We start from the raw sequence: 12622 nt of genomic DNA on the forward strand, positions 1-12622 counted from the left end.
TTAACTGACGGAATTAGGAATAAGGAAGTGATTGTTGCACAGTTTTTAAGATATGCAGCTGTGCACCACAGAAATTGTGAGAAGAAAGAATCAGCTCTTTTTGTTTGGACGCAAATGTTTCTCTTTGTTCCCTGGAGTTTCGCAACAATGAGGAAGTGATTTGTAAATGTCCTGACAGACAGACAGACAGACATTTAAATAGATATTGCAGACAAACATACATACATACCGACAGACAGACAGACAGACACAGACAGACAGACAGACAGATATTACAGACAGACAGACAGATAGACATTGCAGACAGACAGACAGATAGATAGACATTGCAGACAGACAGCTAGATAGATAGATATTGCAGACAGACTGACAGACAGATATTGCAGACAGACAGATAGATAGATAGATAGATATTGCAGACAGACTGACAGACAGATATTGCAGACAGACAGATAGATGGATATTGCAGACAGACTGACAGACAGATATTGCAGACAGACTGATGGATATTGCAGACAGACTGACAGACGGATACTGCAGACAGACAGACATACAGATAGACAGACAGACAGACAGATAGATATTGCAGACAGACATACATACAGATAGACAGATAGATAGATAGATATTGCAGACAGACAGACAAACAGATAGATAGATATTGCAGACATACAGATAGATAGATAGATAGATAGATATTGCAGACAGACTGACAGACAGATATTGCAGACAAACTGACAGATAAATAGATATTGCAGACAGACAGACAGATAGATAGATATTGCAGACAGACAGACAGATAGATATTGCAGACAGACAGATAGATAGATAGATAGATATTCCAGACAGACAGATAGATAGATAGATAGATAGATAGATAGATATTGCAGACAGACAGACAGATAGATAGATAGATAGATAGATAGATATTGCAGACAGACAGACAGATAGATAGATATTGCAGACAGATAGATAGATAGATAGATATTCCAGACAGACAGATAGATAGATAGATAGATAGATATTGCAGACAGACAGACAGATAGATAGATAGATAGATAGATATTGCAGACAGACAGACAGATAGGTAGACAGATAGACAGACAGACAGACAGACAGACAGACAGATAGACAGATAGACAGATAGACAGATAGACAGATAGATTTTACCAGAGTTGCTGCTCCCCCTGTCCGAGCTGCTGTAGGTGCCTCCGGTGTGGGTGTCCTGGGCCTGGTTATAGGGGATGGTGACCGAGATAGGGCCCTCACCTCGGTAGTGGTCTAAAGGGTTACAGGCAAGACATTTTTGTGAAATAGACAAATAAAAGCTTTTTATAAAAGCATACACTTTAGAACAGAAAGTTTCAGAGTGGAAAATCTGACTTAAAGGTTACAAGAGGGTTTAGTCACAAGCTGTTATGATTTGTTGGTGACTGGTTTCAATTGTCTACTGAGTGTGAAATATCACACCCACATGCAGTAAGATTCATGCAAGTAAAGTCAAAAAGCAAAACCCAATGGCCTTTTTAGTAGTAAAATATGAAGCAACAGATAATGGAAAGCTTTGAGCTTGAGTTACATCCCCCCTTATTTGTACAGTAATATAATATCTCTGATTTCACACTTTATGGAGACATCCAACACTTCTCAACCTCCATTTTACCTTCACTGCCATCCAAACACTAAAACAACAGCTATAAATATGGATAAAGTTTACAAGCAGTGCGTAGAGTAGAATTACAAAGATGTGCAATACGAGCAGGCCGTAACGCATTAAAAAAAAAGGAAAAAAGAGGTGAGAAATTTAAAGGGCACCAGTAAGGATGCCAGAGAGGCTATTACGAATGAACATAATGTAACACTATTATTATTGTCTGGATATGAAATGACAATAGCACAGCAAGATGAGATATACTTCTCATCTTGCTGTGCTATTGTCATTTCATATCCAATTTGGCAATGCACCTTTGTAGTTAAAGGAAAGCTGACAAAAACATGGGATTCTTAAAAAACTTTCTTACTGGAAACTACAATCCAAAACTTTTTGGGTGTTTCTTTGGAGGGTTTGAAATATAGTCTTTGCTAGATGTTAGGGGAAAAAACCATGGATGTTTTAAATTATTGTGATTTTGTATCAATACGCTTACATAAGAATCAATATTTTTATGATTCTTTGTAAAATCAATACATTTTTCACATTATTATTATTGAAAAATGAAATTGACCAACATTCTGCAAGCATATGTGGCAGTGCAACGTACTACAGCATTAGGTCAACAAACACAATTATTTCTATATGGCCAAAATGTAAATTCGTAACAAGCTAAGAATATAACAAATATTTAAGTCAAAATGTTCCCGTTTTATTTTGTAAGAATGTCAGATCGTCCATACAGATTCACTGCAAGTGTTTTTTGTGTATAGATAAACACGCTCAAATCAAAGTATGGTATTCCCTCATGTTGGTTTTATTTTTTACAGACTCGGACATGCCTATGCCCTACGCTAATTGTATGGCTCTACAACGAAGTAAAACTGGAAGTTTAGCATGTGTTGTGCTAAGCACCAAAGTCCAAAGATAAAAAAGGAAAAAGAGTAAAAGATTGCAACACACTAAACATAAAGAATCACAGTTTTATCCTAACACAACCAAGATATTGATACAATATCGTATCACCAGGTGCCTGCTGATTCCCACCCCCAGACCTCAAGTAACTTCACATACTCACCCTTATTCAGTTTGTTTTGTTCCATGACATTGTACTGAAGAGGTGCATTAATGTCAGACTGTTTCTGAGGTGTTCCCTGGCTGCCCTTCCAACTCTGTTTCTCGTTGAGATCGGCACTTCCTCCTCCACTTCCTACGCTGCTGCTGTTTACATTGTTATTGGCCAGGCTGGACTGAATGAGTTGGGTGGTGGCATAGGGCGTAGGTTGACCGCAGGGCCCCACAAAACGCCCATCCTTAAGGTTGGGGCTGTTGAATGTCTTCATCTCATTGATCTTATCTGAGAGGTCTATGTCACTGTAGAGACCCGTGTCTGGAGCCAGGAGATTGCTGGCCTTATTGTCCATCTGGTTGCTGTAGTTGGCGATGCAGTCAGCTGGACGATAGAAGAGGCATAAGACATTTTGACAGCCAAAGGATCTACTGATAAATCTGGACAAAGAGTCTTTGTGGTTAAGAGTTGATTGTGACTTGTATAATGCTGATCATATCACATGTGGCTAGATTTTTAAGAAGTCCTCTAAGACAATGCACTTGTTGTCTCAGGGTAACTGATACTAGTTGGCTGAATATTTGCATTGGCAATCCAAGCTTGTGGGCAATTCTGAAGTGGACCTGATTCTGAAGCTCTGTTCCAAAACCTAGTGAGGAACCTCACTGCCTATATTCTAAAGCAGCATCCTAAAGTCATGGAACACCCTACATAGGCAGCAACTTCGAGAGCCAAATAAATATCACTATGCATGGGAGATTCAATTCGCGAAGGATAAATGTAATGCTGCTTTACAATTTGGTCAAAACTAAGTAACTTCAAACAGTGCTCATGTTGGGAGCACACCTATGATGCCTTAAAATGCAGCCTCTGCAGGCAGCTCACTAGGTTTTAGAACAACGTATTCAAAACATTGGTCAAACTAAGGTGGATTTAAACAAGGGAACATTTACTGAAACTAAGAAGGTAGGCAATGAGCAAAGACATTATGGTTGACACTAGATTGGTTTAAAAATATGCTAATTACTGTACCTGCATTTAAAAGAGAATGATGTATTCGGAAGGAACGCAAGCTAAAATCAAAACATAAACACTGGAAACCACAAATTCTGGGATCACTTGGACTACTTTCAAATTCAAAAACTAAGATAAGACTCTTTTGCTAAAACTTCTAAGTGCTCACACTGTTTGATTTGTCTTTTATTTCAACAGCTTCGTTCTCTCGCCTATGACACAAGCCAAGCGTGTCTCTTTGAGTTTCCCGAGCAGCCACAAGAAAGGCAGCCCGCCTCATCAAGCAGGATGTTCTAACACGTCTGAATCAAAACCCTCCGAAACGAGGAACGCTGTGAAAGACCATACTCTGACAGATCCGATTTTCCATGGCTCATAAAATATTCAAATCCTCCACAGGATCTGAGCAAGCAGCTTGGCGAGTAAATACCACAGCCTGCCATTGGATGGATTTTGTGTAGCTCATGTTTCCATAAGAAGGAATGACTCTGCGTTTCAAAGGTTGATGTATCAATGATAAAAGATTCTCTGGAATGAGACAAACTAAGTCGTCTTTCCAGAGAAGCCCTGTGGGTACTGATCCGGTTAATATCCTGGAGATTTTTTAGTATTTGGCACACCAGGCAAGCGGCTATCAAGCTTTTTAAAATGTCATGCCATGAGAACCACTCAACATTAATCCTCCATTCCTTCTTTAAAGGTGGCGACATCGATAAAATCTAGTGTTAGTGAAAACACACACCCATAAACAAGAATATCAAAGGCAAAGCAAAGCTGTTTTGAAGCCTCATCCAAAAATCTTCATGGTATGTCTAAACATAATGTCTAATCCTTCGGTCTAACCGTGGATATGGCATCTAATTTCATAGCTTCAAAAGAAATGTATTTCATAAAGGTATTGAATACATTTAAGGGTTCTTTTATGAATTAAATACTCTTAGCCATTAGCTTAGTCTCACCAGCTGATATCTCAGAACAAAAGCTATTCGTAGTGACTGTGTGAGAATGGGGTGACAGTGTATATTGCCACCACTTTGTCACTTTCTGTGTGTAAGTCTTTGTGTAACCTGGCTTCCTTTATTTTCAAAGTAACTTGCTGATTCCTTAACTAATGCCATCTGGAGGTGCTCCATCACTGCCCTTCTTTCGGTTTCCTCTCTCTCGCTCTCGCTCAGGTCTATTCTGACCTCTGTAACTGCTCCTGGTTTAATGAATAAGTGAGCACTTAGGAGAAACTGCATTAAAGGATTCTATTGGTTGTATGGAAATCAGTTTGCTGATTGGATTAGCTGGAATATGGCCTGCAGGGCTTATTCAATATTTAGCTTAAAACGTCTACAATCCAACAACACACATATGCAGTTGTCTTTGACAAAAAAAAAAAACAAAAAAAGAGAGACAATATTATGCTGTGTTCAATTCAACTGACAAAGTCGATATTTCCAACCTTCAACTTGGAAAAAAATGTCAGACTTCCAAGTTGAAAACCTGAATGGAAATCAACAACCTTGATGTCACTGAAAAGCGGGTCTATGATGTTTGCGCTTGCTGTGCAAAACTTGCTGCCACAATATTATTGCGCTTATGTGTTTAAGTCTATGGGTTTTTTTTTTACCTGCTTTATTGTTTGCCAGATGTAACTAATTAGAAAAGTTATTGCTTAAAGATAATTTTGCTGCTTTTAGTTCATATCTATTAGCTTTAAGCCCATCTATATGCTAGAGTACTGCTAAACGTTGACAAAATAAGTTTTCCAAAGATATAAGCATTTATAATCTGCAGTCTCTCTCTTCCTGCTAAATAGACCCAGATAAATGCATGACTCGCAACTTACTGCATTAATTTTGTCCAATCAAATGCTTTCTAGAATGAGAATGTACTCTTCCCCCCACATCTAATCAGCGTGTCTGACTGTGTTCTAACTGGCGCTGATCATGACTTCGCAGGGCACTATGAAGGAAGCACAGTCCATGCTGTAGGGTTCTTCCAAACAAATGTTCCAATTAGAATCACTTAAAAATTTAGTTGTAAATGACAGTTATCACCTTTCAGCCCTGCAAAGCTCTCATAGTGGAGGGTAACTCTCCTTGAAGGGAATAGGGCATATGATTGATCTCTGCTGAATGGGACATGCCAACGAGGGAGTCAGATGCAAGGAAACTATTTATATGTTTAATGCAGGTTCTGGGGTTTCTTGGGATGTACAGCATGAGTAAGTGTTGTTTATTCTTTGTGTTTAGTGTAATGTGATTCAAAACATCGATATTGTGATATTTCGCTTGTTTCTCATTCTCATCTGCATTGACGTCAGGGCCATTTCTAGGCATAGCTGAACTGATTGACTTGTACAAGGGCTCAAGCCTTGTCGTAAGCAAATACCGCAATGCGCTGTTTGTTTGTGAGTATGTAGAAAAAGATCAGTTAGATCATCTTTTTGTCCTCAAATTAAGTCAGTGTAAAAGCAGTCAGACTTCGGTAGATCGCTTCCCCGGCTGAACACCGGCTCTCTTCGACATGAGAAGCATCAGGTGTGTGTGTGTGGGTTTGTGTGTTTTGCATTGCTGGGGGCTGCGATTGGCTGTTTTTTAAAAATGCATGTGCTTATCGACAAGTCCTATCCCAACTTCATGTTTCAGTAGGAAATATGTCAACAGGATAAAGGAAACTAAATTTTTCAAGGCACTTCAGGGGGACTTTAATTTTTCTCTTCTCTACAAACCGCACAATTTGAGGTAGCATTTATCTCCGCAGCACAAAACATGAACACGTTTGTTCATATCTCTAAACCTAAGTATGACATCAATGTACCGATTTGTTGAGAGGATTTTACTAAATATTATGTATGGATGTCGGTGATAACAAATAGGAACTTCCAACGTCTGACTTTGAATAGAACACAGTGTTTCGTCTTTGTACGAAATACCTCTGTCAAAATAGACACACTCACCTGGGCGACTGTAGGTGGCCAGGTTGCTGTCGCTGTTGCCATTGCTGCCAGTGCAGCAGTTGATGGAGCAGTCGTTGTGATTGGAGCAGCTGTTTGGCCAGGTGTCCGCCAGCCAGGGCTGAGTGGCCGGCTCACCTATATTCAACAAACCTGGCCTGAAAAACACACATACAATCTGATGTATTACATATTTCAACATGGAAAGTGTAAACACAAAAGGCACAGTGTCCAAGAGGGTCCCATGGCAAAGATGAGAAGTGTCCAGTTGGAAAATTAGGCTTTAAAAGATCAGTATCCTCCTGAGGACCAGCAATTCATTTTTGTTTAGAACATTTGTTATTTAAGTTTTTCTGTAGTCCATACATGCTACAGTGGTAAATCTTGGGGTATTATCAGAGGACTCCCTGGGCTTTCCAGAGATACCAAATGTTTGAGAGTTTGGCCATGACAACTTCCTCTCCTTGGTCTATAAATATGGATTTAAATGTATCACATTTCTATTCAGCACATCAAATACAATATGAATTGAAAAAAAAAAAACATTTTTCAATAAACAATTCCCAATATTCCCAATATCCCAACATAAGAGTCACTTTTTGCGCAAGTCCGCCACCATTTTAAATGGATATAAACATTGAAACCACGGTTTTTCACAAATAACCACTAGACGGTGCCATAAAACTTACATGCCAAAGTTTGTTTGGCTCTTTAGCTTGAAAAGAGAGTACAACAGGAGCCATCAAACATTGTGTATCATATTTGGTGGTCTCTAAAAAGGCTTGTGCCCTTGGGCCATGCAAGACCAAAAAATATCCTTAGCCACAGCCCAATGTGTTAGAGCACGTGTGCTGATCATTCAGTCACAGCTCCAGTTTCGTTTGGAATTTATAAATAAGTGGAAAGTTTAATTTAAAGGTGTGATCACATTACACTTTGCGCTCCATTCACCCCTACTCAAACATATCCAAGCGTGGGAGATTGGAAATGCAAGCTCATGTGAAGAAATTCCGTATTTCACTATGAACGAAAGTTCAAGTTGACTTTGACCTGCAAATTTGAATGAAGAGAAAATATTGACCAATAGAAGATCGAGACACACATTTTGCATAATAATAAATCATTTTGCATTCTCAAAGCCTGTTGTGTCCACAGCTTAAGAGAAATGGGATCTAGATTTTCTGCATTACACAATTTCATTGAACAAGAAACACACTCCTCTTCTATTTCAGTGCATCTCTCTGGGCATAATGCTGTATCTGTGCTAAATGGATTGAGTTTGCTTGACTTGCTCATGGCGGATGACACCGTTTCCCCGAGGCTACGTGACCGTTAGGTCTCTGTGTGGGTTACCCAAATGCCAGTGAACATTTCTGTTCTGGCCTGGAAAGAACAATACAAATCAACTGAGCCATTGCTGAAGAAAAAATGCCCAGAACTCTCAGTGCATGCCAGTGTTTTACAGTCTGTCACTGTTACCTCAAGTGCTGGAGAAGGCTCTGGATAAACACATATATGAATACATTCAGAGCTGCTTACTGTAAAGCGCAATAGAATTTAGATCTTTAACTGATTCTATCATTTTACTGAAATACAAACTATGCACTGATATTTGGTTCTCTTAGATGTTTTTATTTCAAAGCACTGATATTGTTTTAAGTCAGGCCTCACCAGGGGTGTAAAAAATACTCAGAAATTTTACTTAAGTGAAAGTATGGATACTGAGTAAAAATTTGACTCAGTTAAAAGTCCCAAGTATCTAGTCAAAAGCATATTTGATTGAAAGTAAAAACTTATTCACATTAAATTGTACTAAAATATTAAAAAGGTAAAAAGTACCTTTTTTCCTAGCTAGAATGAAAACAAGAGAGGGGATTGTGTGAGAGAGAATGTTGTTAAATTCTACTGGTTTGTTAAGTCGCTTTTTTACTGTCATATTTCTCCCTTAGTGGCATTCACAATCTGGTCATAGAATCATGTTACAATAACAACATTTTAGCAAAATGTTTTTTTTAATGTGGCCTGATATACGTAACATAGCAGTTTCCTAGTGGAATGAACACTAGATACGCTAAAACAACAATGACTTTTATCCCCTTTCACTCAAATCACGAGTAAAATGGCAGATTACCAGTTCATAAACTCTTACAACCCCAATTCCGAAAAAGTTGGGACAGTATGAAATTGCTAATAAAAACAAAAATGAGTGATTTGTAAATTATATTCACCCTTTGCTATATTGAAAGCTCTACAGCTACACATTATATGAAGTTTTACCTTGTGAATTTCATAGTTTTTTTGAAAATGTACAGTCATTTCAAATCAGATGATTGCAACATGCTCCAAAAAAGTTGGGACAGTCGAGTGTTTACCAATGTGAAACATCACCATTTCTTCTAATAACACTTATTAAGCATTTTGCCACTGAAGACACAAGTTTAAGTTCAGAAAGTGGAATTTTCCCCCATTCATCCATTATGCAGGCCTTTAGCTGCAGAAATGCACAGGGTCTTCATTGCTATATTGTGTGCTTCATAATGCGCCACACAGGCAGGCCAATCTAGCACCCACACTCTCTGCTTACACAGCCATGCACTGGTAATCTGGGCAGTATGTGGTTTGAAGTTGTCCTGCTGGAAAATGCAGGGACGTCCCTGGAAAAGATGGTGCTGGATGGCAGTACATGTTGCACATATCTGTCTGCATTCATGGTGGTCTCACAGATGTGTGAGTTACCCATGACATGGGCACTGACACACCCCCGGCCCATACAGACACTGGCTTTTGGACCTGATGCTGACAACAGCTTGGATGGTCCTTTTTCTCTTTGGCCCGGAGAACACGACGTCTGTTTTTTTCAAAAACTATTTGAAACGTGGACTCTTCAGACCAAAACACAGTTCCATTGTTCTACTTTCCATCTAAGATGAGACCGAGCCCAGAGAAGTTGGTAGCGCTTCTGGACAGTGTTGATGTATGGCTTCTGCTTTTCATAGTAAAGTCTTAACTTGCATCTGTGGATGCAGCGGCGAGTGGTGTTGACTAACAAAGGTTTAATAAAGTTATCCCAAGCCCATGCTCATGATACCCATTACAGATGAATTATGTTTTTTAAGAGAGTGACGTCTGAATGATCAGAGATCACGCACATTCAGAAGTGGTTTTCGTCTTGCCCTTTACGCACCGAGATTTGACCAGATTCCTTGAATTTTTTAACTATATTGTGCACTATAGAGGGTGAAATACCCAAAATCCAAAAATGTGTCTTTGGTCTCAAAGTGCTGGATTATTTTCTAAAGCATCTGTTGGCAAATTGACAAGTTTTGAATGATGCTTGCTCTTGAAGGACTAGGCTGTTTTTTGGAGGCTGCTTAAACAGTACTATTGCACAATTGCTCACCTGTTTAACATCTCCTGTTTTACATTGACTTATTTCAACTCGTCGAATTGTTATTAGTCTTAAATTGCCCCTGTATCAACTATTTTGGAGCCTGTTGCAATCATTGAAATTACTGTAAAACTCATTGTTTTATTACTGTAAAATTCACAAGGTAAAACATCATATAATGTGTAGTTGTAGTGCTTTCAATATAGCAAAGGGTGAATATAATTTACAAATCACTCCTTTATGTTTTTATTAGCATTTTTCATACAGTCCCAACCTTTTCAGAATTGGGGTTGTACTTTTCACTCTGTTCCTCAAACAATGCTATCTTATGACATATAAACACGTTTACTCTACATATGACTCATTTTAGCATTTGCATTACATAACCAACTACATTTACAAGTGTGATCAAACTGCACGGTAGCTCAACTGATAGAGTGTTGCATATGTGATACAAAGGACCTGAAGAGCAGACGAGTCGACACGTGAGCTGAAATTGTCATAGTAGCACCACAAAATTACGTGTTTGCTTCAGAAATTGTGTTTTTCATGTCACATTTGCTTTTTATGACACTATCGTCAGGTTTAGGTTTAAGGTTTAGGTTAGGGAGGTCGGCTTTGTTGATTTAAGTCTCGATAAAATATTAATCTCAAAAACCTCATCTGTTCGGGATAACATTTCACTCCCTTTTAGTGCCACACAGTGGACATTTCACTTTGGAACTGCCCTGAGATGTGTAACGAACAACATTATTTTATTTTGCAAAAATGTTGCTACAGTCACGCAGTGTTCGTTGCATGGGAGAAGGCTCTCATGAATTGTAATGTCTGAGCACCCAACTCCTTCAGACATAGAGAAAGATAAATATGTTAAAAATAAAAAAAAAAAGCTTTGAAGAATAAGTTAATGTTGTTTGTTTTGTGAATTGTTTTCTGAGGTTTGCTATCAAACCTTGCTGTTGAGTAGATTAAATGGATTAAATATAATGTATAATTAATATGTACTCAGATTCCATTATTTTTATTATCATTAATATCATTGCGGTTTTTGTAGTTATTATAATTAATAGTTGCCCAACAACAACAATAATAATTCAGCAAATAGGGAATAGAAATGAAAAGATATGATTTAAATATGACGGCAAGTGTAGAAATAAATGACATGTACGCATTTAATTGCAAAAGCCTTTTGTTTTTATATATATTTGCAACATGAATTATAATTTTTGACTTCATAACTGTCCAATCTGTAGAAGTAGGAGTTTAGAAAAAAGTTAAGGATAAAAACACTTACATTTTCTCACTTCACACTTATAATTATGAATGAATACATCATATTACGTCGGGCGGTCGCATACAGTCTAGTCGTACAAATATTTCAAAGTATCCGAAGCTCAAATTAGATCCGAAATTCCGCCTCTGCAGATGGTCGGAACTCCACACAGCCGCCGTGTGACATTCAATTTGAAAGGACTGACCTCTGGTCTGTCATCTGTTGTTTGTCGGATGCAGTGAAAAGGCGGCTTCAGTCCAGTAAGACAAAAGAAAATGCTCTACAAAAATATACCTTTCAAGTTGAAATAAAATTGTAAGGAGTAAAAAGTACTATTTTTTCTTTGTAAATGTAGTTAAGTAAAAGTTCAAGTATTCCATTTAAATTGCACTCGAGTAAAGTACAAACCCAAAAGATAATACTTAAGTATAATACTTAAGTATTTTTACTCAATTACTTTACACCCCGGGCCTCAATGATTGGGATTTTTGTACAGGCCAGTAGTTCAGATTACAAGCTCTGCCACAAAAAATTACAAATGTTATTTATACCCAAGAAAATTATATTTTATTTTTCCTAAACATAAAATGTAAAAAATTAAAATGCATTAAAATATTTTCTTTATAACTGATACAATTATTATTATTGTAAAAAAAAAAAAAAAAAAAAAAAAAAAAATAAAATCATGAATTATACATTATTATTATTATTATTAAAAAAATAGTAATTATAATAATAGTGGAAAAAGATATACATGTCTCAGAAAAATATAATTATATTTTTCATAAAAAATATGTTCATTAATTATACATTTACTATACATTTATTTATACTATATGGTGCAAAACAATACTGTTTAATTTATCATTTTTCAGCCCATTCTAACTAATGTTACCAAGACTCACAAGTCACTATCGCAATTCCGACAAAACCTCATCTATGCCAACCAGCTAGATTATGCTATCTTGGTGACATATTTACGACAGCAGAATTTGCAAAACAACATTCAAAACATCACAGATAACTTAATGTTAAAGTTTGGAAGTTATTAAAACACATCAGTGAATGTAAGGTCTTTGAAACAAGTTCCATCAACTTGCCCAAAATTCTCTCACTACCAGGGCATCCTTATTATTAAGCCCTGTAACGTTTTAGATGTTTTCGTCGCATTAGAAACCTGAACTAGAGTGATTAAAAAAAAAAGAGCAAGTGCAGATTTTTTCCAGGGATGGGCATCAAAGACAAAAAAAGAACATCAAAGCCAAAATTTGGGGAATTAATCT

The 12622-nt window shown here is 37.4% G+C and overlaps 1 protein-coding gene across 2 annotated transcripts in view; it reads right to left on the minus strand.

Annotated features, from left to right (window-relative positions):
* LOC127429840 (roundabout homolog 1-like) overlaps window positions 1–12622 on the minus strand; it is a 353547-nt gene that overhangs the window by 16288 nt on the left and 324637 nt on the right. For both annotated transcript variants that reach the window (XM_051679115.1, XM_051679116.1), the window contains 3 exons: window positions 6682–6836; window positions 2730–3104; window positions 1171–1281 (listed from right to left, as the gene is read on the minus strand). In XM_051679115.1, coding sequence (XP_051535075.1) covers window positions 1171–1281; window positions 2730–3104; window positions 6682–6836 — 641 coding nt within the window. The remainder of the gene's footprint in view (window positions 1–1170; window positions 1282–2729; window positions 3105–6681; window positions 6837–12622) is intronic.

Source organism: Myxocyprinus asiaticus, chromosome 39 (assembly GCF_019703515.2).
Source record: "Myxocyprinus asiaticus isolate MX2 ecotype Aquarium Trade chromosome 39, UBuf_Myxa_2, whole genome shotgun sequence".
NCBI lineage: Eukaryota > Metazoa > Chordata > Actinopteri > Cypriniformes > Catostomidae > Myxocyprinus > Myxocyprinus asiaticus.